Genomic DNA, 25,959 nt, shown 5'->3' with positions numbered 1-25,959 from the left:
GCTGGGGCAGGCATGCACAGAGAAGTCTTCTCTGGTGAAGGGATTTTTGACTAGTTTTGAAGAGAAGAGAAAGAGGGAGTGTATAGAGGAGAGAAAATACAATACCATTGCAATACCAAGACGGAGAGGTAAGACACAAGTAGGTCGTTCTGATGGAAGACCCATGTATGGAAGAGAGGATCAGGAGAGGAGGCATCAGCTGGCCTGAGGCTGGGGAGGGAGGCAGCTCGGAGCAGGAAGGCTCTGACATACCGCAGAGCGCACTTGGGACTTTATCCTAAAGGAGATGTGAAGTTAGGAGGCAAGAAGCCTGGTAGGACCAGGCATGTAGAAAAGGATCTTTATGGCAGCAGTGTAGAAGTCAGAGTAAAGGAGGACAGTGGTGAATGCAGAGAAATAGATCGGAGCTTTGTGCTGGAGCCCAGGAAAGAAGCCATGAGGATTTTGATAAGAAGCCAAATACATTTTAGTTTTAATTTCGCTTCTTTTAATATTACTGTGTGATCTGCAGCCAATTACGTTACCTCTAAGCTGTCCCATATATAAGATGGTTTAATGCAAGGATGTGAAGATTAGTTGATATAATACCCATAAAGTGACCAGATCACAGTACATACTAAAAATAAATAAATATTCTTATTCTTATGCAGTTTATATTAGTCTATTTCCTATTGCTATACCAAAACATCTGGGGCTGGGTACTTCATAAAGAAAAGATGTTTATTTGGTTCACAGTTTTGGAGGCTGAGAGTCTAAGATTGAGCGGTTCACCTGACCTGCCCCCTGGTGAGAGTCCCTTTGGCCACATCACATCATGAAGGGTGACATCATGTGAGAGGAGGAGATCACATGGCAATACAGAAATTAGCACAGGGTAGGGGACAAGAAGAGGGTCTTTTATAACAGCCCACTCTCTTGAGAACTAACTGAGGTTCCTTTTAGGGGTTAACTGGCGTCTTCCAAGGGCAGCACGTTCGGTTGCCCAATTACCTTGTACTAGGTCCCTTCTCTTAGAGACGCTATCACTTCCCATGTTATAGGTTACGTTTCATAGCATATAAAACTGGTCTGCTTAGCATAATTGCTGCTATGTTGAACTGTGACTAAACTTTGTGGTTAGGGACTTCTTGCCGAAACTAGGTCGTACTAAAACTAGGTCTAGGAGTAAATAACAGGAAATATCTGTCCTGAAAACTGCCCTGGAAACCGAGGTAAACATGTTCCAGAGGGACAAACTGTAAAACAAAAACAAAAACAAAAACAAAAAAACCTTTTTCTTATACATATTACCAGCAGACCCCCCACTAGGCCTTAAATAGCGATGCAAGCTTCACTTCCAGGCCAGTTGTTTGGAGCATACCGTGCCCATTGTTAGCAGACACTACTGTTGGCCATAGAGCTCGATTATTAATAAATATTAATTGATTGCTATTCAATTTGTCCTGTTTAATCTGAGTCTCATTTGTACACCCAGCATTGCCATGCTGGAGACCAGGCTCCCAACACATGAACTCTTGCTCAGCTCGGACAGTCATCCTAAAAGCAGACTTGGAAGCAAGGATCACACACTAGGGATATAAAGATGAAAAATGCAGTTTATGATGCCAGGAGCTGGTAAGGAACAAAGACAGCTGGAGCCACAGTTGTCCTCAGTTTGGTCAATGCCAATGTGCTTAGTTTGCCTTGGAGGTGATCCCAGCAAGCACACATGAGGGAATGAGCAAAGCCAGGCAGAAAAAGGGTGGAAAGCCAGTAATGGTGTGATGCTGGGTGGCTGCTGCTAGGGACTACTGGGACTCAAAATCACTGGGAATTTGGGGGGGGAGGGGGGTATCTATCTGCCAGCTCCTATCTTTTGATGGTTGAGAGATGACCGCAGTTCTTAATCCCCAGCATTTCCAGAGTGTCCTATGCATAGGCTGAAGAAGTTTCACATGGGGTCTCAAGCAGCAGAGATGGGTGCTCCAGATGGGTGCTGTTGAAGTACACTGTGTCTGAGGTGGTCTCAGAGGTCAGCAGAGGAAACATACCTGCTACAGTGAGGGACAACTAATCTCTCTCTCTCTCTCTCTCTCTCTCTCTCTCTCTCTCTCTCTCATCTTTTTGAGCTCACTTTGTAGCCTAGACTAGTCTTTTTTTTTTTTGGTACTGGGGATCGAACTCATGACCTTGCATTTGCCAAGCAGGTACTTACACCACTGAGCTAAATGCCCAGTGACCCAGGCTACTCTTGAATTTGCAATGATCCTCCTTCCTCAGCCTCCCAAGTGCTGGGATTACAGGTATGTGTCACCATATCCGGCTCAATTAAACAATATTTAGAAGACAGAATTTATGGGTCTTGTTGAGTTGCTTAGGTGTTGTAAGAAATTAGGTGGACTCTTAGAAGGACTTTAATATTTTTGAATTTGCACTCCTATTTATTGAGTTTAAAACAATTGCTAGATGGTTAGTTTTGGGGTTGAGGATGATGGGGGAAAAATGATTTTCCCTTGGACATACTGTGACAGAAGTGTCAGTGACATAGCCAAGAGTCATACTGGGTTGGCAAATGGAATTTTCCTAATTCTGAGCTAAACTATGCAGGCTTCAATTTGATGTGTTGAAATCTCCTGAACAGGGTGTTGTGGAAGCAAGTCCTAACTCTGATAATGAAGGAATATTTTGCTCCCTGCTAGAAGAGCACTTTTAATCTAGTGGTTTAAGTGATGACTTCTAAAGTAGCCTGGTGTCTCTTTCTACCTGCTGTTCACTTATTAGTTGATTGTGAACTTTTTGGTGAATTCTATTGCCGATTGTCTCCTCTGAAGAAAGAGAATAATAAATAATCTTTTGAGTTATTGCATAGCTCTTGAAAACCAAGATAGCATTTTAAAGTCTGCCCTGAGTTGTTGCACAGCCCAGTGGCCCGTTGAATATGGTATTACTTTGCTTCAGCTTGCTTTTAAAACACACGGCATTCCAATTAGACTGTTGTTGCTGAATTCAGTGCTAGAGTGGATTTGCTCGTCTTCTAAAATGGAAGTTTTAGGTGGTATAAACTTACATTTGCCAAGTGAAATAAGCCAGATAGTTAGCTAATTATGGCATGCAACCCATCCTGATTACATATATTTTTGTCTCCACAGGCATATATATTTGCATTTGGAGACATACATCCTGTTTTTGCTCTATTTCAGAATGCACTTTTCAATAGATGTTGAAACCACTTACATTTTAATTTTCTGAAGTGGTTTCTTTGATGGATATTTTATTATAGGAAGAAGTAGAGGACATCCAATTCAATGGGGCCAGAGACAAAGCTATGAAACAGGTAGTCTGGCTTCGGCTTTCTCTTTCAAAGTGACCTTCTCCTCCCTGTAGACCTTTCCATATCACTGTGCTCACTGCCAAGAAGCCCAAAGGTTGTTTGTCAGCTTCCATCTCCAGAGAGGCGTTTGCGTTGCCATCACAAACTTGTAAGGCTTGTGAGTTTGAGTGTGTGGTTCATTTCAGCTTACTTGTTTTTACAATGTTGATTACACATGAGGCTCTGATGTACTTGATGAAAGTGGAAGAAATAGCAAATATGGTTCAAAGGAGGCCAGCTGTTGTGGGCCGACTTCCTCTTCCTTAGTGAGCGGGCTGTGCCGAGAGTTGTCACAGACCCTGCTCCAAAGGAAGACAAAGAAAGAAGTAGCCCAAGATGTAGTGGGAACTTCTTGGGGGCCAGGCACGGTGCTAGGTAGTCTGTATTATTGTGTATGCGATCTCGTTTAATTTAATAAAAGTATATTTTCTTAGAAATGTACTTGAAAGTAACATTTCTAGAGAGAAACAGAAAATTTCCTCCGTGCAGTTCCTGTTTCTCTGGGATTCCCTGCCGGCCTTTCGAAGAGATTTTTTGTTTTCAGTTTTGAAGTTTCCTTTTTTTTTTTACAGGTACCAGGGATCAAACTCATGATTGCAAGGCAGGCGCTTATGCCACTGAGCTAAATGGCCACCCCCAGCCCCTTTGTTTTCAGTTTTAAGGACTGAATTGTGTGTTTGATTTTGTAGAAGTTCCAAACTAAAGTAGATCTTTTAGTGGTCATTTTGCTACATGTACACACACAGACACACACACACATACACACATATACACGCACACACAAGAAAGGAAGGAAGGAAGGAAGGAAGGAAGAAAGAAAGAAAGAGAAAGAAAGAGAAAGAAAGAGAAAGAAAGAAAGAAAGAAAGAAAGAAAAAGAAAAAGAAAGAAAGAGAAAGAAAGAAAGAAAGAAAGAAAGAAAGAAAGAAAGAAAGAAAGAAAGAAAGAAAATGACAACGAAACCATAGAAGTTTTGAAACCTGAAGCTTTGGAAAAATAAAGTAGTTTGCACAGTACAAATTAATGACCATAACATTATTTCAGCTTTGGAGGTTCAAAGCAGCAGCAAACACACTCAGAGTCTAGATGCTTTTGGATTGCATGGGAATGGAAGGTGGGGTTCACTGTTCATTCATCCTCTGTTCTGCATTTGCTGGGATTGACTAAGAGCTAACTGCCGCGAATGCTATAATGGGAGGTCTACTTGGGGATTCCCTCCCTGGGCCTGGTCCTGCTGCCTCTGGAGCTGCCTGGGAACCTGCCCGCAGCCCATATTTTCTTTCAAAACCGGAGCCCTGGGCCCTAAGCTTGTCAGGCGCATGTGCAGCTCAGTCCCTTCCAGGAGCCACTGCCTTGCCCCGGCCGTGGGGGGGGGGGGGGTGAAGCACTGTGTGTGCCCGACCTGCTGTTCAGTGTGGAACCACCACTGGTTTCAGTAATGACTTCAGCAGGCAGCTTTGAGCCCTCTATTCATTACAGCACCTCACACTCTATCATTAGTAATAAATCAGCACAGACCTCACAAATACAAAGGGCCGAACAGTAATCAGGCAGTAAAGGGGGAGCCCTGAGAATTCCCACCTCTTCGTTGCTTTTAAGTAAAATGAGTAAACCTACAACTTCTTTCATTGTTTCATCTTATATTTTTGTCCTGGAAAATCTAGGTTTGAATTTCATACTGGCCATTTATTACTTGTGTGATTTTCAGTGTTTCATCTAACTGCTTTGTGCCTCTGTTTCTCTTTCTGCAAAATGGAGCTAGTGATAATTCGCATCATATAGATGTAATCTGAAGATTAATGAGATAATTCATGCAGAGCACTTTGCCAAAAGTTCTGCTCATTTAAAAGCTAGCTTGGGATCTGTTAGCTCTCATTATTATCATTATTTTAATTTCAAATGAAATGCACAGAAGTCTTAGGCAAGATCTCTTGGATGTCTTTTTAAAAGCTTCTGTAATGTGTATATTTTCAAACACAAATGGAGAGTCTAGTGTAGTTCACATACACCCACATGTACCCATGCCACTGCTTACAGTTATCAATAGCTTCTTATTTCATGTTTTCTCCCTCCTCTCTCTGTCTCTCTCTTTCTTTCTCTCTCCTGTTTTAAGACAGAGTTCCACTATGTAGTTCAGGCTCGCCTTGAACTTGCATTGTGGCCCAGGCTGGCTTCATATTTGCAGTGATCCTACACCCTCAGCCTCCCAATGCTGGTATTATAGGCACGTGCCACCATGCTGGGCAGATACTGGGATTTGAACCCAGGGCTTCCTGAAGGTTAGGAAAGGACAACATCCCCAGTCCCTTCTTTTATTTTACTTTGAGATAAGTTCTCACTAAATTGTGCAATTTTCTTGTCTCAGCCTCCAGGGCAGCTGGGATTACAAGGTGTATGCACTTGTACCTGATTTAGCTGCACGGCTTTTTCCCCTAGACTATTTTAAAGCAAATCTCAAGCATCACGTCGATTCACCCACAAATCTGTCTTCTTTTTGAGTAGTGCTAGGGATTCATCTCACATGGTAGGCAAGTGCTTTACCACCAAACAGCATCCTCAGTCCTTTTAGGTATGTCATTACTAACATCCTAATAAACTGTAACAGTCTTCTTCACCTCAAGCCCCAGCTGAGCAAGGTTACTGGTCACCAGCAAAGTCTCTACAACTGTTTAGTCAGTGAAAAACCCAAACTTAGCTTTCTTCCACTTTTTGCTAGAAGGATAGTATTTATTGAGTGAATAAATGAGGGCATGGACTTTATAGTCACCAATGTATATAGAGATCTACATATTTCATGAAACGTGTGAGTGTGTGTGTGTGTGTGTGTGTGTGTGTGTGTGTGTTTTGTGTGCAGTTACTGGGGACTGAGCCCAGGAATCAACGATTTGATTACAGTGTGCTAGACAAGCACTCTACATTGAGCTATAAATCTTCAGCTCAAACAATATTTTTAATACTTAGGTGAGATTTTGCAGTACTTGACATTCCATAGGTTCAAAATTGCCATGAACATTTATAATGCCCAAATAATTAGCACTTGAAAAAAGATTTAATTCTGGTGCTGAAATTATTTGTGAATGTCTGAGCATAGGCAACTTTGTGAAAAGCAATTAGCAGATTCTTCAAACACATGACAAATCCTTTATTACTGTGCTTATAAGTGACATGGTTTACAGAAAACCAAATGTAATTAAATAACATTGAACTTGAAATCTACCACAGACTCAAGGTATACAAGTTATACTTGGCAAGGCAAAATTTCTCAAACACTAGGTTGTTTCTGGTGAAAGATAAATTTCCATTAAATAATTCCAATGTATTTTTTTTTTGTCCTACAGACAGTTCCTTTGGCAATAACTTCCACTTCAGCTTTTATTATATAAAAATATAACAAAATTTCATTATATACAAACATTACATTACACCATGTACAGGTTAAAAACACTAAGAAAATGCAAGCTGCAATTGAAATTAAAATCAATAGCATGATAAGAAAAATTAAATACTGCACACATTTCATAAAAATTACATAAACTACTTTTTTTTTTGTTTGCAAATACCAAACAGTACCAATGTGATTGGAAATAGCTTCCAACAGCTTCATTTTAAGGCACATCTTGCATATTTATATATACAACACTGAAACCGGTCAATAACTTAGGGACTTCTCAGAGTGACCTGTTGTGTGAAGACATGCAGCATAGGGTTACACATTTTCATTGGTTCCCTTCTTCGGGGACACGTATCTGTCAGGGGGTGACTGGTAGAGGGGCACCCCGATCTCCTGCAGGTCTGGGAGCCTCCCTGGACGGGGAGGGGACAGCAGAGTGACCGTCCTGTCATAGTCTCTGTGCAGCACTTTTTCATACACGCTTTGCAGGCCCACTGTCTTGGGAAGCTGGGCCTGGTAGTAATTGTCCCTGCGCAGGGGATCCCGAGGCAGGGACGTGCTCTTACAGAAGGTTGACATCTGGGCTGGCGGGTGAGGCGGGGGATGAGCATTGGGTCCGCCACAGGACGGGCTCCAGCAGCGGTCAGAGTGACCCAGGATCTTGCACTCTGCAGTGCACGCCCACAGTCCTAGCACAGAAGCGAAAAGAGCATGATGATTATCCCCGAGATTACACGCACCTAAATTTCCACTTTTAGTATCTCAGCAAGGGTCAGGACAGCTGAAAAGGAAAATGTGAACAAAGATAAACGTGTGATTTTAGGAACTGAAAGACACCTTTATAAAAAAGTTGGCCCAGTGCTTTAGCTGGGGAAAAAAAACTGACCAGCAGAATTGCCTCTTTAGATTGACACCCACGCCTCTGCCGAGGTGGGGTGGGGAGTGGGTGTGTTTTACTCGAGTGGGAGATGGTCTCCCCTTGGCACTTTGACAGTGACGGTGTGAGGCTGGCCGGGATCTGACAGCTGAGGAATGAAAGGCTGGGGAAGAGGGAGGGGCTGGGCACAGAGACAGGTACCCGAGAAGGAAGAGGGAGAATGCGGGGGTCGGAGGGACGAAGGGTCCTCACCACTCTGCATGTGATTGATGAGATCCTTTTTCAGGGCGTCGCCACTGATGTCGGAGTCACTGTCGTTGAAATCACTGTCCCCTTTGCCGCTGTCTTTGCCGCTGAACTTTTCTGCTTCTCGGCCAGAGATGGTGTTGAATGAGTGTCCCTTCCAGACCGCCACAGGGGGCGCCGGCTCCTTTCCGAAGCCCGGGGCGGCACCGTAGTGCTGCAGCAGGGAACGGGAAAGGGGCGGGAGGGTTGGGCATGGAAAAAAAAAAAAGCAACCAAGACCAGTTAGGCGTCCCCCCGGGAAAGCCCACCCCGTACACCTCCGGTCTCCCTTCCCCCAGCCTGTCCGCGGAGCACCCAGGGGGGCGCCCAGCTGAAGGAAGGCCTCACCTCGGCGTGCGCGCCGCGGAGCCGCTGCTGCCCCTCGAAGTGACAGGCGCTTTCCCCAGTGGCGCTGCCGCCCTCCGAGCCCGGCATTTCAGCCGCAGCGACCGCGGGTGGGGGCGCGTCGGCCGCGGGGCTGCCAAAGGGCGCTTTGCCGCTGCCAGGGAAGGTGAGCACGTCGAACATGTTGGGCCTGGGCCCAGCTCCCCGGGCGGCCTCCTCCGGGGAGCCGGGAGCCGAGGCTCCGCCGCCCGCCGCCCCGGGCCGCTCTTCCCGGAGGGCCCCCCCTTTGCGCACCTCCTTCTTGCGGCGGTTGCAGGTGGTGGCGATGGCGATGATGGCGGCCAGCAGCAGCGTGCAGCTCCCAGCCAACACGATGATGACGATCAGCGGTGTGTCCCATTGCACTGCAGGCCCCGAAGCCCCGAGCCGAGAGCCAGAAGGGCGGGAGTGCTCCGGGGTTCCGGCACTGGCAGGCGCAGCGGACCCACGCCCGCCGCCTGCTGTCACCACGAAGCTGACCGTGGCCGTGGTGGTGAGAGGCGGGCGGCCGCCGTCGGATATGACCAGCAGAGCCCTGAACACGCGACCTGGGGGCTCCTGCGAGAGGTCTCCGGTGAGCACGATCTCCCCCGTGCGGCGGCCGATGGAGAAGGCTTCGCGGGGCTCCTGCTGTTGCAGGTCGAACGCCAGCTCCCCGTTGGCGCCCTCGTCTGCATCCCGGGCCTGCACGCGCGCCACAGCCGTGTCCTTTGCCGTGCGCCCGGGGACCGCTACTTCTAGGGAACCGTTGGCCGGGGCGGGGTGCACCAAGACCGGCGCGTGGTCGTTCTGGTCTAACACACGCACTTGCACCAATGTGCTGCTGGAAAGCTGGGGGGAGCCGCTGTCGCTGGCCTGGATGCGCACGTCAAGCTGGCGCAGCATCTCGTAGTCGAAGCTGCGCAGCGCGTAAATAGCCCCAGTAGCGGGATCCACAGAGACATAAGTGGACACTGCGTCCCCGGAACGGCCCACCTCGGCCTCTACCAGCCGGTAGGTGACCTGGCCATTGCGGCCCAGGTCCGGGTCTCGGGCGGCCACCGTGGCCAGGTAGGCCCCAGGCGGGTTGTTCTCGCGCACCGACACCTCGTAGACTGGCCGCGTGAAGAGCGGCGCGTTGTCGTTCTCATCGCCCACTCGCACAGTGTAGGGCCTCACGGTGCGCAGCGGGGGCGCGCCACGGTCCTCGGCCACCAGCGTCAGGTTGTACTCTGCGATGCGCTCCCGATCTAGCGACGCCGCGGTCACCACCAGGTAGCTGCCGGCGTAGGCTGGCTGCAGCCGGAAGTGTTCGTGCCCGTAGAGGGCGCAGCGCACCTGCCCGTTGGCGCCCGAGTCCCTGTCCGAGGTGCTGACCAGCGCCACTAAGCTCTCGCGCGCAGCCCCCTCGGGCACCAGCGAGGTGACGCGGGCCTCGGGCGTCCCCGGGCCCGCCGAGGAGGTGGCGTCCGCACCACCGAGGGCAGCCGCAGCGGCAGCGGCTGCAAAGGGCGAGGCGGCTGGATCGCCCGGGGCGGCCAGAGGAGTGATGGAGATGTCTGGAGCGTTGTCGTTCACGTCGCGGATGCGCACTATGACCTTGCAAGTGGTAGCGCGTGGCCCGGCACCGCGGTCCTGCGCTCGCACGTCCAGCTCGTAGGTGTCCTGGCGTTCGAAATCCACCGGCCCGGCCAGAGTGAGGCGGCCTGAGCGCGGGTCTAGCCGGAAGAGGCGGCGCGCCTCCGGCGGGGTGCGCGCGCCAAAGGCGAATACCACGTCGCCGTTGGGGCCCTCGTCCGGGTCGGCTGCGTCCAGGTCCAGGAGCAGCGAGCCCACGGGCGCATCCTCCGCCAGCTCCACCTCGGCCACGGCTCCCTGGGGGAAGGCCGGGCTGTGATCGTTGGCGTCCAGCACGCGCACGCTGAGCGCTGCGGTGGCAGAGCGCGGTGGGCGGCCGCCGTCCTGGGCCACCAGCTCCAGGCTGTAGGTGGCCTGGCTCTCGCGGTCCAGCTCCTGCACCAGCACCAGATCGGCACACTGGGCGCCGTCCGCGCGCGTCTGCAGCTCCACGCGGAAGGGGCTGTTCGGCTCAGTCAGCCGCATGGTTTGCAGACCGTTAGCCCCCACGTCTTCGTCCACCGGCACCTCCAAGGGGATGCGCGTGCCCACTGCCGCGCCCTCGGACACCTCCACGGGGATCTGGGCCCGGGGGAAGCGCGGCGCGTGGTCGTTGACGTCCCTCACCTCTACCTCCACGTGCACCAGCCGGAACTGCTCCGGTGAGAAGCTGACCACGTCGAAGGCCAGCACGCACTGCGGGGCTTGGCCACACAGCCGCTCACGATCAAGGCCTGCGTCCCCGACGGTCAGCTGCCCATCGCCCTCGCGCACCCGGAGCAGAGAACTATTGAACTGCTTCATGAGGCGGAAGCTTGTGTCCCCCGCCACTTTCATATGCAGGTCCTCAGCCAGGGTCCCGATGACTGTGCCGGGTGCATCCTCCTCGAAGGTGCTGTATCGGACTGTCTTGCTCTGGGCCAGTGACAGCACCCAGCAGAGGCTGAAGAGCTGCAAGGGAAAAAGCCAAGGGCTACCCCAGCGCCTTTTAGGACTCATGCCGCCAGCCCAGATGTTATTCCTAAAGGCCAAGGAGAACAGTCCTGGCTGGTTTGCAGGTCGGGTCTTGAGTCCCAGGTTCCCAGGAGCTGGTCCTTTGCAAGCGCTGCGCGGGAGAAGTCTGCTGGCTGCAGCTCCGGCTCGGGCAGATTCTGAGGAGGATGCACAGACCCGCCCTCACTCCGTGCCTCTTCCTCCTCTTTTCTCTGAGCAAGAGCTGCGCCGCCGCGCGCCGCCTCCGCCTTTATAGCAGCCGCTATGCAAATCACCCGAGCCTGGCAGCCAATGGTCGCTTTGCACTAGCGCCGCTCCTCTGCCAGCCTCTGACAATCCTTTTAATGTGGAAAGGCTTAGGAGGAGAAAACAAGAAAGGAAACGAGGGAATCTTTTCTTTGTTTTAAAAACTCCTTCTGTTTCTTCCCCCTTTCTGTCAGCATTCTGCTTGTGGAGGCGTTGGCCAAGGCTCCAGGAATAAAAGGAGCCAGTGGTCTTGTTAGTTGCACGGTCTGGCCCGTACCCCCACTCCAGTGGTCTCTGCTAAAACTAAGTGCAAACCAGTTCGCTAGGGACTCGGATCCTCCACCCCGCCCTCTCCCCGCGCCTCTTCATTCTGCACCTCTCAGGGCTCCAAACTTGCTCTGTGGACAGAGCTCTGCTCCTTTTCTCTCCCAGCTTCCCACGGCGCCGGGAATAGCCTGTCGATGAAAAAACCCAAAGGATGAAGGAAAATTGATTTTATTCAAATTTGTGTACGCAATTGTGTTTTGCTCGCGTGAGCCTCGGTTAGCAGAGCTGTCAGTTCCCTTTCAGAAAGAGTCCTGTGATATGTTAGTATGCATGTCACTGTCCAAATGGCTTTCTTAAGTCCTGGAGCTAGCTGGCAAGGAAAAAAAAAAAAAAAAAAAAAAAAGGTTGCAAATAGGATTTAGCATAAGCTTTAGGAGATTTGGAAAGGTTTCAAAGATCAGGCTATATCAAAGGCTTATGAAACCCTCGTTAGCAGTGGAAATAGAATGGCGTGGCAGGCGATCCCATTGGAGGCCCCAATGTCTGTATTTTTTTTTTTTTTTTTTGCATATGACAAGCTAAGGGGAGAGAAAGTTGAACAGTTTCCACAGTGACGTTGGGCTAAGTTGAATATAATGAGCAAACGCCACATGTATCCATTATGTTTCTCTATTCATCCCCAATCACTGCCATAACTCTCGGGCTAAACGGTGTTGGGCACTGAATTCTACACAATACTCGGTTGTATTAAAGTGCATTTAGAGAACTTTCCCTCCTGATGTCTTGTTCCGCCTATTTAGAGGATTTTCTTTCTGTTCTAATAAGGCCTCTCTGGGAAGCAAATCTCGTCCTGTTTCAGAAGAACAAAATCACAGCATGACGTTGAAACCTGGCACAAACCTGGGAGAACTTAACCATCTGCTTACAAAAGCATGGAGCTCAGGCGTTGCCAAATTCTGGGCTGGGCGAGTGTCAGGCTTGCCAGGCACTGAGTGGCGTCCACAGGTATCTCCCTCCCATGAGAGGTCAACCGGAAGAAGACAGATTCTTATTGATTCTTACTGAAAGGCTTTATTGAACAGTCTATGTAAACACACGAGAAGGAAGAGATGTAAAAAGCAACCCAAACCTAAAAAAGCGATAGGTTTAATAAGCAGATCGCGTCCAGCCAACGTTCTTCTGAATGCTGATTTGGTCCTGGTGTCACTGTGTTTTTCTTATCTTTACAGTCAAGGGAATGTGTTTTGAGGTGTTTTCAGAGGAGGGGCAGGTGTGATGAGACCACTCAGAAAGCTGGGTGGTCAGTGGGGTGGAGGAGGATGAAAAGGGTGCCCCGAGTTGACAGGCAGCAGAAAATTCAGAGCCAGGCACCAGAGATAACAGCGCCTAGGCCTGGGATGGGAGAGACTGTGGGTAAATTAGGGCCTCCCTAAATCCTGTAGATTCCCGTCACCATCTACTCCTTTGTATCACCCCGAGACTGTTAAAAGCAAGAGGCTTTGCAGCCACGCGGGGACATGGGAACGCCAAGGCCCCTACAGGACCCCCGTTCCCAGTCTTCTCTTGCATTTCCCCTGCTTCCAAGGACTGTTTGCTATCTGGCTCTCGCCGAAGAGATATTCTTAGGGTGGGAGTTATATGCAGCCAAAAGAACTTTCTGCCCTCTTCCCGAACGCTGCAACATCAGCACCGGGCTCAGGCCTACTGGGTGCTTTGACCCTTTCGGGCCAGGCCTGGCCTCCGACTTTCCCCAGTGGCCGGAGGGGACAGGTTCAGAACTCGGCCGCTGGACAGCGGCTGCAGCGCTTCCGCTCTGCTGGGTCTGGGAAGTGAGGTCCACGCGGAGGTGGCGCTGAGCCGGGGTGGGGGGAAGTGGCGCCCGGGGGTCTCCAGCAGTGACCGGAGCAGACGCTGCAGGGAGCACGGCCGAGGGTGGCTGGGAGACGTGGAACCTGAGCCCTGCGCCCCCCGAGCCTCGAGCCTCGAAGTTCTGGGCTGGTTAATGCTGTTTCCTCCCTCTGTTCTGTCCTCCCTCTTCCCTTCCTCCCCCTCCTCCTCCCCTCTTTCTCGGCGCTTCTTCGTTTGCAAGCCCATTCTAAAGACTGAAATACAGTGGCGTGAGGAAAGGGAAGAGTGGGTAAGCACAGCAGCCCAGCGGCCGGAGGAGGGGCGCGAGGCCCCGGGCACAACCACCGCGCCGCCGCTAGGGCGCGGAGCTCCGGGAGGACCGGGAGCCGAGCTGCCGGGGGGGCGCGAAGCTGGGGGGCAGCGAACCCCGCACCTCGCCGAAGCCTACTGCGCCGGAAACCCGGTCGGAAACAGCGCACCGGGCCACGGGACCCCAGGGGAGCAGAACGGTCCGGGGTGCGGGTGGGCGAGTGGGGGAGGGGAGCGGGGCGTGGGGGAGGGGAGCAGGGCCTGGAGGGGGGCTGGGCGGGGGGGGGGGAGCAGGGCCTGGGGGGGAGGGGAGCAGGGCCTGGGGGGAGCAGGGCGTGGGGGGGGGAGCAGGGCGTGGGGGGGGAGCAGGGCGTAGGGGGGGAGCAGGGCGTGGGGGAGGGCTGGCGCTGATCCCCACAAAGCTGCTCGGGTCGCCTCGTTACCATACCAAAAGGCCTAGGCTGGCTCAAAGAACCCCTTTCTCTGGGTTTTAGCAACTTCACGGCGACTGTCTGGCAATGCCCAGAACAAACGGCTCCACAAAGGCCGGCGTTGCCTCGGAATGCAAATGGTGCGGGCTCCGCCGAGCTGCTCGCGGTCCCGAGCCTGATGCTGCATTGTGCAGCTCGCGTGCAGACACCGAGATTGACACGGGCGTCACGTGACGGATTAGGGCTCCAGGAAAGTTTTCAAAGCGACCACAATGGGGGGCTCAGCCTGATCTGGTATCTCCCACAGTTTAGCGGGAGAGAAAATCAGGATATATTCTCATATGTAATAGGATTATCTTTTCCATTTCAAGTTCTATACAGCATGTAATTTATTTTTAATTAGGATTATATCTACCAGGAAAAGGAACTAGACTTCGTTGAAAAGTGTAATTCTAAAAATGGATGGAGAAAGGGGCTATTTTTTAACCTTTTAACAACAACAACCAAAAGCACAGGGCCATGTTTTTCTCTCGTTTTGTTGAATAAACCTCGCAAGGAACTCTGCATGCAGCTAATGCTTGGCCAAGCAAAGAACAGAGGCAGATCTTTAGGAACGTTCAATTTGTTCTTGTAGAGAAACCACATTTTGCAAAAATCACAGACTTCCTAAATCTCTAGATTTTGCTAGCGTTGGTACTCTAGAAATGCAACGAAGCTCTTTCCTACTTTTCAAATATTTGGTTAAAAAAAGTTTTACGTTGTGTGTGTGTGTGTGTGTGTGTGTGTACTGGGGTGTCAATACCCACATTGTGCCTTTTAAACTTTATACTAAACCACAGAACAGCATTCTCCATAAGCCTGATTCAAATTCAGCAGTCAGACAATGAGACAAATTGGAGGTGAAGGTAATTATTGTTCAAACATTGATTTTGGATTGTTCCCACATGTTAGATGTTCACAAACCCTGGACTTTTCCCAGGTCTTAGTGGATAAAGTAATTTTTAATTTTCACTTTTTGCTTTTTGAGACAAGGTCTCTTTGTGATTCAGGCTGGCCTTGAACTGACTTTGTAGCCCAAGATGGCCCCTGCCTCAGCCTCTCTAGTGCTGCATTTACAACGTGACCAAACAGCATTTTGTGTGTTCCTTATGCCAGAAGACACTGAAGGGGCTTATTTCACCTGATAAGAAGCAGGGGTTGTTGACTGCGGGCTTCCAACTCTTCTGTTTGAATTCAAATATTATCATCATCAATCCTCTCTAATTACTTGTTCCCTTTGTATATTAATTCCCAAATCAGCAAAAAAAAAAAAAAAAAAAAAAAAAAGGGAGGGGGTGTGGTAATAATAGTACCTGTTAAGGTTGTTTTGAGTAGTGTGTAAGATGATATAGTACCAGATGCTAAGGAATATGTTAGTTATTTAAGTTTAAAAGCGTAAGAACAAACATCAGGCACTATGTAATCTAAACCTCTTATTATAGGTGAGGGGTTTGTTTAGGACTAAACCATCTCTCTCAAAAAAACCCAATCCAAACCAAATCAACCAAAAAACAAAACAACAACAAAAACTCCAACTCTCCTAATTTTTGGTCTGTTTCTTTGCTTCTGATTTTGTGTTCCCATTTTCTAGAGAGAGTAGATATAATGTTAGGTAGGTAGTTCCTAAAGGAAGGAGAAGATTTTCATGGGAGTCTTCAAGTAACCTCATTGCCCTACGGTTGTTTCAAAATATTTTCATGCACTGTTCTCTAGTTGTGATCAGAGATGATCACTAAAAGGAGCTTTCATTTTTCCTTACCTATTTCGATGAAAGCCTAATATCATGCCTAAAATCACCTAGACAGATAGTTCTGATGGACAGCAACCCACAGTTCTGGAGGACCAGGGGTATTCCAAAGGAGTTTTTTCTGTAGGCTATTATATTAGTTAGTGTTCCCATTGCTGGGTCAAAATACCCAACACTCGTAAATTAAAGGAGAAGTTTAATGTGGTTCGTAGTTTCAGGGGCTTCAGTCCATGGCTGGCTGGCTGTAAGGCAGAAACATCATTTAGGAAAGGCATAACAGAGCAAGAATGCTTAGTTTATTTTTCTCTGGTGGGAGGAACAGTGACAGAACTGGGAGACACTATATGTAACGCACAAGGCCACAACTCTATAACCTACCTCGGAGTGTGCTTTACTAACTTTTCTTTGTGTTTCTCAATCCAATTCAGTTGCTGTATCAAGATGAATGGCCACAGACACCCAGGAGCATCAGGCGACTTCCAAAAACTTATACTGAACAGTGTGCAACCAACACTGAGCCCTGTGCTTCCGCTCTGTCAGTCCACTAGAGCTGTCCCTGAAAAGTTTAAACAGCAGGATCCTCTGCGGGCAGGAAGTGTGAGGTCAGCATTCCTGAAGCTGCCCCACTTCTTCCCTTCTCTTGCAGTCTGCTACTTTCTCTCTGTGACCTTGAAGGGTTTTTCTCTGGGTGCATGAATCCTTGGCACCTCTTCTCCTTCTTTCCTCCTCCTCCTGCTGCTTTTTTGTCTTTTTGAAACAGGGTCTCACTATGCAGTTCAGTTTGGCCTTGAGCTCACTTTGTAGTCCAGGCTGGTTTTGAATTTGCAACGATCCTTCTGCCTCAGCCTCCTAGTGCTGGGATTACAGGCCTGTGCCACATACCTGGCTCTCTTTTGTCTTCTTAAAAGGATACCAATCCTACTGGATTTGAATAATCCTTCAGGACCTCTTTTTTTTCTTTTATTAGTGAATGTTTATAGTATATACATTTTACAATCACCTTGGAGAGTTGGTACTTGTGCACCATACAGTTTATTTTTTTTATTGTGATATCTGCCATCTTTTATCCTTAATTGACTATTTGAAGGTCCTGTCTCTAAACAGTTACATCTTCTGGCACTACAAGTTGGAACTTCAAAGTATGAAATTTGGAGAGACGGAAGTTAGTTCATTACTTTGTCATTCTACTAACTGCCAGACTGTGAGAGGTGCTGTGGGAATACAGATTAAAAACAAATGATCTATACTAATATAAGTAAATGATTGCATGAAATAAGCAAACAGAAAAGAGAAAACTACCTACTCTAAATGTGGGTTGTATATAGTGATTTCCTTCCAAAGATCTCAGTGTGAAGATGAGGACCAAAGAGTAGCTATCTTGAGAAACCTGTCATACGATACCTCAGACAGACGATCAGGGCCAGTATCAAGGAATACATCATGGATCAGGGAATACAGGGTTGCTGGTTCGGGATGCTCAAGCCATTATAGTTGCTAGTTCCTGGAGAATGGAGCTCTTCCAAGGAAGCTTCTAATGTGTGTTTAGTCCCAAGGAGGATACAATGGATAGATGTGGAAAAGAGCTATTTTTTTCACTCTGAAAGTGGTCATTTCTCTGGATCCCATCAACAAATAAGTCTAGTCACCTCAGTGGATCGTCTGTTTAGCGTTTGTGCAGGACAAATTATGGAGGGATGGGGTGTCTGTGGCTCAGGATGTTCCCCTTAAAGCCCCATGAATTCAGTGTGTGCATGTGTGTACCTGGTAGAACAGAATCATGAATTTCCCAGGAGTCTTTGGCTAGAAGATGTTGGGATATAGGCTTCATCTTGGATTTAGGGGTACCCTCAGGTGAAATTAGGACAGATTACAGAGTTCATAGTGGAAAAGTTCATTTGTAGACAAATGAGCCCTCAGGGAGGAGCAAAGGAGCCACACACCTCTGCTTAAACCATGTGCGAGAGTTCTGTAGAGGTAAATTGAATGAATGGATTGATTTCAGAGACCAAAATATATTGCTACAAGTTTAAGGTTTTGTTATTAATAAATCCCACTGGATTTAAAAGCAATTAAAACAGAAAGCTAGAGGCTTTTCAAGGCAGAGAAGATTTTAAACATTGATTAGCTCCATCCCTCCAACAAATTCATTGTTCTATAACTGCAGAAGACTTCTGATTCAGGGCTTCCTTTGCACCTAAAGGTTTCAGGTGTAAGCAGGCCACAGTCCACTTTTGAAATGGAAATGAAGTCTACGCAGTTATCTCACTCTCAGAACTGTGGGACCCAGGCCTACCCAGGCCATGGTAGAGCCTGGCATTATAAATTTCTCTGTAGTTCTGAGAGGAGTTTTAGGCCATTGATCTCATGTCACCTAGAATTGAGATGGAGTGACAGCTGATAAACTGCTCAGTGACAGGCTGTAGACTTGGGGAAAAAAAGTCCAGATGTGGGATAAAAAAATGAGCTTATGGGTTAGTTATCAGCCTCTGGATTCCCCTCACCTTGAATTCCCTCAACATTCTTTAGAAGCATTTATTTTCAAGTAATGTTACGGTTGTCTCTTTGTCCTTCAGAGGTGCTTGGTCTATGAAACCTCCCAGGGAATTTAAATGGAATCATTCTTATATGTATTGCTCCACAGTCCGCAGAAGTCCTGCAGCATTTACTGTAGGTCTGAGCCCTTAGGAAGTTTTACCTGTGTGGGCAGGGAACTGTTCATGCAAATAGGCAGTGATGCTAATTTATGATCCTTCAGCAGAGTTTCCTGGCCTATAGCACTCAAAACTGTTTGCTTTAATAGGGGCAAGTAGAGAGACAGACACTTGGTTAGGATGCAGAACAGGAGATGCAATTGCCTTTGACTGATATTTAAATGAGTGTATTTTCCTCCTATTTTTTTGCATCCTCTTTTGATTGTAGGTCCCCTGTCCAAAGAGCAGTATGAATCTTACAGTCTAAAAAGGCCTGGCTCACCTTTAAATACATTTTGAGCAGCCAAAGCAAGAGGGCTGGAGTTGGAGCGATTATGCGAGTGTGCTGGATTGTTTGTGTTGGGGGATGAACGAAGGCTGAATTCATGCCATCCTGGTCCCTATTTGGTGTCCAGTGTGGGAACTTGAGTTGGGGAAGAATGGCCTGTTCCCTGTATTGAACTTGGAGCCCTCCCATGCAAGGCCATTTGTAGGGCATCAATCTTGCTTGGCTTTCCCTTGGGAGCCCTATATAGTTGCCTGTAGTTTCAAGGGCTGAGAAGAAGGTTAGATAGAGGGATCAGAGCCCCCAAGGGGAAACATAATGTGACAAGCTGTCGGAACACAGTGACTGGGTGACTCTTGTTCCCTCAGTGGCCAGGGGGCCCTGTTGGGCCTGAATCCTTCAAGGCTGAGAGCTGGAAGGAAGGAACAATATAGAATGTGTGACAGATCACACACTTTTCCATCAAACCACTGTGGAGGTTTTTGCTGGAATTTTAGAAAAACAGGCATGCAATAAGTTTTTTCAGGAGTGGAATGTAATGAGTAGGATATTTTGGAGAGAAATTCTAAGGAAAAGTCATGGAATCTGCAGGGACCAGAGAGGTCAACAGTGGCTGTAAAGACACAAGAGAAATTTCAAGGAAAATATACCTTGTGAAGTCAGGAGTAGGGTTTTCTTAACAGGATAATTACATTATTCAGGGTTGGCCAAATTATGCTTCAATAACAAATAACCCCAGGCCCTAGTAACTTTGAACTGCAGTTTATTGTTTCCTACTCTGTGTGTCTACCACAAGCTGGCTGGGGAGGATGTGTGCCTGCCGTCTTCAGCGGAGGACTCAGGTTGATAGTGTGGCCACCATTTTGGAAATTTTCCATTGCTGTGGTAGAAAGAAAAGTGTGTCCAGGTTTTTCACCAACTCTTAAATTTTCATTCAGATTTACACCTATTTCTGATTACATTTCTTCCTATTTCAAAGTCCTAGTGACATGGTAAAAAGCTGGCCATTTCAAGAAAATCTTAAGGAAACAGCAGGACAGCTGGACAAAACCATTAGGCAAATTGAGTTCTGAGACAAGGATTGTGAACTTGCCTTTCTGTCTTAGTTTTTAGACAAATCTTTCTTTCTTTCTTTCTTTTTTTTGGTGACAGAGAAATGACAGTTGGGGGAAATGCCAGTCAAAGACATATGTGTTTCTAAATTCAAGGAAGGTCAGAAATAAATTAGAAGTGTCCTCATGTGACACATTCTTTAACGTATAAGCTAAATTACAGCTTCAGACTAATTAGTAAGGAAATCTCCTGAAAGTGAAAGATTGAGTATTGGTAATGGGATTACACGTCCGTGCACTTCTGCTTGGGGAAAACTTGCATAAAGCATCTTCATGAATCACAGTCTTAATGGCTTTTATTTTTACCACCACCAACTGATCGCCAGGGTCAAAAACTAAGCAACTTCCAGAGTGTGCAGTGAGGCTACGCTGAGTGCTTTGTAGTTGGTTTAAATCATCTGCCTTTTAAGAGTTTATATCACACGATCATGTGATTAGAAATATTCAAGGCACCAAATAAATACAGAGAACACCATGAGTATGAATAGTAGCACTTTGGAAAGGCTGAGAAATAGAATTTTTTTTCAGGGTACTCAGTAGAGAAGGTACCATGAAATGCACCTAGGAAGTACCAAGCCAGGAGAATGTAATTCCTTACTATGTGTGTTGTTCATGCTGCTAGACACTGGGGCATCAATTCTGCGGCTCTAGGATGTTTCAGATGGTGGGGACAGCAGTCACACTATTGTAGAAATTTAGTGGAACATGGCTAGTTATAAGTAGAGGTTTGCTCAAGAAAGTAAATCAGATTTAGGAACCCATTTAAGAAAGGGAGGAGTTGGCCCAGGGAGCTCCTTGTGCGAAGGAAGGGTTGTTGTCAGGCTGAAACAGCTGTGGGAGAAAGGATAGGGCAGGAATGGTTGCCCCTGTGCATGCTCCAAAGCTCTGTTATAAACACCATTTTCCTTTTTAAAAAAATTTTTATTTAAAGAAAGACAAAACAAAACATAAACGGGTAGAAATTGTACATACTTTCAAAGAAAAAAATGAACAGTAATAAATCACTAGTTGATATTTACATGTTGTCCTCTTAAAAATAATTGTTCAAGATACAAAAGTGGAACATATAGATGGGAATTCAAACAGGGAGACTGCAAATAGTTCTGTTCAACTATCTAATAAAATCTTAGTAATATGGCTATCAATCCTATACACTTAAACATTCACACATTTATCCATATCTTCATTAATGTTGAGATTAAACAAACCAAAGCAGACTAAAATCACTCTGAACAAAGATTAATAGTATTGCTGGATTTCACATCATTACACTCTGGAATCAGCTTTGGGCCCTGTAGTACCCTTTTTCCCTTCAAATTATTTGTTCATTTCATCATGTGTCATAAGATCAGTTCTCATAAACTGTTTATAGGTTTTACGCAAGTATGAGTCTTAACATGTATTTTCATCCTTTCTATATTAGAGGGTGGAACAGAACAAAGCAGGACAGAACAAAACATATTCCTTTAGACACATAAAACTAAAAAGACATATAAGACTGCTGTACAAGGAGTTCTACCATGGTTACTGAGTTAGTTGTCTCTTGTTATCATCAATAGAACTGCCTATATCATCAGATAAAGTATAATTGCATAACAGTATTAATAAATCTTTGTAGATAGTGTAGAACTACAAAAACAGATAGTAATCAAACCAGAATGGGTAACGTAGTGAATCATTGTCATTTTCAGTATAGTTGTCTATACTCTCTGACTTGATACTATCAACCTTAACAATTTTGAATAAAATCTGTCAATAACAAACAGCAATCAAGCAAATCACATTTAACTAAGATCAGTCATGATATAACAGTGTAAGTTATACAGGGATCCAGATTAAGTTAATAGGAAAATGAAAGACGATTGCTCTGCTATATCCTGATATTTTTGGGATAGCTGTCTGTGTCTTCAGATCTAGTGCTTGTATACAAACTGGGACGGAATAAGTTCTATCTCAGCAGAGTGATGCACATAATGTGGGTTTTAATTCCTGATACACTATTAGCAATACCTTCTGCTGTCTTTTTTTAGGACTGTTCTTCCCCTTTCACTCCCCGGGGTGTGCTGTGCATTTTTGGGTCTCCCCAACACCCTCGGTTTTATATTGGGGGGCAACCTGCTATTTACCTAAGTGTTTCCAAACTTTCTCACTCCTGGGCTTGATCTGTAGTTGTATTCCTTTACCTATTAAAACTTGTCTTTCCAACCTATCTACAAATATTGGTCCAGTTGTTCCTATTACTCTCTGGTTTCCTATTACATAGAGTTCTGTTTTCTCATATTTGATTTTCAGCCCATATACCCTTCATCAGGTTAATTTTATTTCCTATTAAGAGCATTTTGGTGGACCGTACCTCTTGATCCACTCTGCCTGCGATTCTCTCTTTTTTCCCTTAATTTAGTGTATGTAGACCATCTATATTAGAAATTATATCCAACCTTCTCTGCCTCATTTTGCTGTGCTCTTTTTCTGTCATTAGTTGTCTGTTTGTCTTCTTAATTTCCCTTTTTGCACCATTCATTGGGGCCTCTCAGCTACAGTTCCTGGAAGCCTGGTGCTTTGCTCTCTCTTTAGAATGCCCTGCAGTTTTCTCTGGAGAGTTGGATTGGTGGTTGCGAATTCCCCCAGTTCCTTTTTATCTTGGAAGCATCTTGTTTCTCCATTAATTTCTAAGACACTTTTTCAGGGTACGTCAATCTGGGCTGGAGGTTATTCTCTTTCAGGGCTTGGAATACTTCACGCTCTTCTGAATTTAATATAATCACCATTTTCCAAAAAAGCTGGGGATTAAAATAACTCTGGATAGAGATAAATGTAATGTTCGTGTTTTTTCTGTTAGTAGGTAATGCATAAGGAATGTATAAAACAACATTTTAAGACAAAATTTAGAGAATGGGGTGCTATTTTGGTATCTTGGTCGGAATACTTCATTTCCAAGTTGATTAAATGAGGTGGATAATTCTTACTCTATCTCTCTCTTGGAGTTGAGGCAAGAGTTTCGTTCTCTTTATGGACCATAGAGCATGATACACTTTAAGATGAACTGCTGATGAGGATGCTTAAACAACAGGATGCTGAGCCAGTGTTGCGGAGACTACTGTGGCTGGTGGTAGATAGCAAGGTAAGAAAAACCTGGGGGCAAGAGAGAGGCTAGACCTGCAGCCCAGACTTTAAACAATGGGTGGGACGGCAGTGGTAAAAGAAAAAGAGAAGCAGGGCTGGGGATTTAGCTCAGCGGCATAAGCACCTGCCTTGCAAGCAGGCGGTCGTGAGTTCAATCCCCGGTACCGGTAAAAAGAAAAGAAAAAAAAAAGTGCAAAAGAAAAAGAGTAGCTCTTGGTGTACTGGGTACAGGGTGGGCCAGAGGCTGGACACTGATTATAGAAGAGGATGTCACTGCTTTATCTGCAATGCGCAGCCTCAAGAGGTCACTAATTGATATGTGTTGGGATGAGTGAATGAAGGAGTAATATAAGGCTCTTGATCTCTTCATCTCAGCTCTTCTGAAATAACATCCCCCTCACTTGTGCCCTTCCTCTGCACGCATGCTGGGAACGCCTTTGCTTAATTTCAGCAACTGTGAGTGGAGAGGTAATTTTGTAAGTGCAGATTCATGGGCATGTCAAGGTTGGCCAGGCCACGGCAAGAGGGTGCTGTACTCTGGACAGCACAACTAGGCTCTCCTGATGCTAGGGATGCAGATTCGAACAACATTCAGCCTGTTCTCCCTGCTCCGAGCTCCGTAAGTGGAAACATTTGACCTCTCTTTCCAGAGAGACCCTGATGGTCTCAGGGTTTTTAAGACAAGGCTGGCTGCTTCCCAAATGCCCCTTCCAAGGCAGCTTTAACCTTGCGGTGTTTGATGAGTTTTTCTTGTACATCAGGCCCTCTGTGGCATCACTCCTCCCTCCTTTCCAGCCTCCAGCTGTTCTGTTGCCCAAACCAGCTGGGATGTGATTCTAGTGCTTTCGCAGATAAGCACCTATTACAGGTCATTTATCAAAATCACATTCATATATAAATTCTGACACCAGGAGGAAGAGGCTTAGTCCTAGGACACATCTTGGTGGGGGTTGCCACTTATTGTACCTCCTTTTCCTCTAACTGGTTCTGCCCTGCTCTGTAGGCATTCTCCAAGGCCCTGAATGCAGCCTTCTGCTGAAAAGTAACAGTAATAACATTTCTAATAATGGTTACAGATTGAAGCACTTGCTTCTTGCTACATATTGCGCTAGGCAGTTCACATACTTAATTTAATTCCCTTAGCAGCCCTGTAAAGGAAGTTTTATTATGACAATTTTCAAAGAAACTGAGGTTCAGCGAAGTTAATGTCTTCAAGGGCTCCCAGCTGGTGAGCGTGAGGAAGGCCTGCACTCCAGTGGAACGGAGCAGGAGCCCACGTACTTTCCATGACATGGGATCGTGCTACTATTTCCCCACCCTCTTGTTTGAAGGGCTGCTTTAATTCCCAGGCTTCTCTCAGAAGCCCTGAAGGTGTGCACACGTGCAGGACCCCAGTGTCTCCTCCACATGCACCCCGATGCACTCCAGCGTCCTGACTCTAGTGCGCAGCTGGATATCTCGTTTGGGTGCTTACCCATAATTCCCAGTCAGGCAACGAACAAAATGCATCCCATCGCTCTTTCAACTTGTTTCTTTTTTCCTGTCAGTAGCACAGATGGGAATCAGATTTACGTTTCTTCTCCCTCAGCCCTTGTGACTTTTATATACTTTTTAAAGGATTGTGTCATGTCCCCAATTTATTCACACTATTTCTGACTCTCCATCCTATGCCTGGGACGTAGGTCAGGCCCTCTTCCACTCAGTTCTGGGTGATTGAAAAGGCTTGTGAGTGAGCCAGTTGCTACAACCTTTGTGCACACGAAAAAAGCCCTTCCCTTTGGGTGGTTGCAGTTCCACACTCTAGGCTGGAATTCCGTTCCCACTGGGTCCCTCACTCATGAGACCGTGTGTGACACACAGGCTACACAATGCGGTGTACGCGGTGGCTCTGGAAGAGATTCCTCTCCCTCCACATGTGACTCCCATTGAAAACACCCACATCTAGCGTGATTTCAAGGTACTCAACCACTGTGTGGGTTGTGGGCACTGACCAGTCAGAATGGACGCTGTCTTACCCTGGGAGCAGGATCCACCAACTGCCTTGTGCACCCCGCATTTACCCTTTAATTGCTAAGTTGTGGGAAGTTGGAGAGGCCATTGGGGAGATGTTAGGGTACTACTTGGGGTTCACAGCACTGGATTTTTACCAAGCAAGGTGACAGTGTTTTATCATCTTAACCACTGACACTGCCTTCCGGTTCCTATAGGCTGAACATTAACTATGCTCACTCCATTTTAAAGAACTCTTTAAAGAGGGGCTGCTCCAACTCTACTCATCATGGATTTGAATAGTTCTGATACTTAGCAATCACTGTATTTCCACTAGTAACAAGGAAATAACTGTTTAAGGTAGGCTTCATTTCAGGTATAATCATCAGAGCAGGTTTAGGCTATTTGCAGACTTGCCTCCAGGGGACACTCAAGATGGCCTCGTGGCCCAACCCTTTCGATTGTTCCTTCATCCACCTGGAAACTCCCTTCAGGAGGAAACTTAGCTCCAAGTGCTGATTTAAATGGACCTACCGAGACACAAGTGGATTGGAGGCTGGGAGGCACACAGATGTCAAATCTGGCAGGTGGTCAACCAGGCTAAAGCTGGTCCTATGTGTCGAGATTTCGATCTCTATATAAGCACTTTACCTACCTATTTATCTGCCTATCTATGTGTAAAATATCTTTTTCTACCTTCCATTCCAATAGCTAGTCAGGATCTTGGTATTTTCTTGATGATAGAAGTTTTACTGGGTAACAGCAGAAGCTGCTGGAAGGGGAGTGGGGGCCACAGGGAAAGGATTATGGTTCTGGGAATGTGCGGGAGTCTGGTTGAATCTCCTCTCAGGAAAGGAACAGGTGCTCCCTCTCCCAGGGGGCAGGGGTGGCACTTCCCAGGACTCTGGTTCTTCAGGTTTCCCAGCCTCATCTGAAAGGGCCGTACGGTGTGGCCTGCTGATCAGTTGCCTGTATCTAAGAGGAAGCCTCCTTACTGAC

General features: G+C 47.0%; 1 protein-coding gene and 1 long non-coding RNA gene across 5 annotated transcripts in view; one reads left to right on the top strand and one right to left on the bottom strand.

The window, feature by feature from the left end:
- Positions 1 to 6,465: 6,465 nt before the first annotated feature.
- On the bottom strand, positions 6,466 to 11,107 carry LOC100734106 (protocadherin-8). 2 transcript variants are annotated; one of them, XM_003477452.5, is made up of 3 exons: positions 8,249 to 11,107; positions 7,868 to 8,075; positions 6,466 to 7,427 (listed from the first exon to the last, which is right to left on the bottom strand). In XM_003477452.5, exons 1-3 carry the CDS (start codon positions 10,877 to 10,879, stop codon positions 7,054 to 7,056), a joined length of 3,213 nt encoding a protein of 1,070 aa, XP_003477500.1. In that variant the 5' UTR covers positions 10,880 to 11,107; the 3' UTR covers positions 6,466 to 7,053. The 2 variants fall into 2 exon arrangements, with proteins under 2 accessions (XP_003477500.1, XP_003477501.1); XM_003477453.5 differs by having other exon boundaries at positions 8,540 to 11,107.
- Positions 11,108 to 13,948: 2,841 nt separating this feature from the next.
- Positions 13,949 to 25,959, top strand: part of LOC101789122 (uncharacterized) — a 92,871-nt gene continuing 80,860 nt past the window's right edge. The window contains exon 1 of one of the 3 annotated variants that reach the window (XR_010041804.1): positions 13,949 to 16,362. This is a non-coding gene — a long non-coding RNA (uncharacterized LOC101789122). The remainder of the gene's footprint in view (positions 16,363 to 25,959) is intronic. The other 2 variants (XR_010041802.1, XR_010041803.1) reach the window with 2 other exon arrangements.

Source organism: Cavia porcellus, unplaced genomic scaffold (assembly GCF_034190915.1).
Source record: "Cavia porcellus strain 051 isolate PalLab524CR breed Dunkin Hartley unplaced genomic scaffold, mCavPor4.1 scaffold_21, whole genome shotgun sequence".
In the NCBI taxonomy this organism is placed as follows: Eukaryota; Metazoa; Chordata; class Mammalia; order Rodentia; family Caviidae; genus Cavia; species Cavia porcellus.
This window is presented reverse-complemented; position numbering and strand designations above follow the sequence as displayed.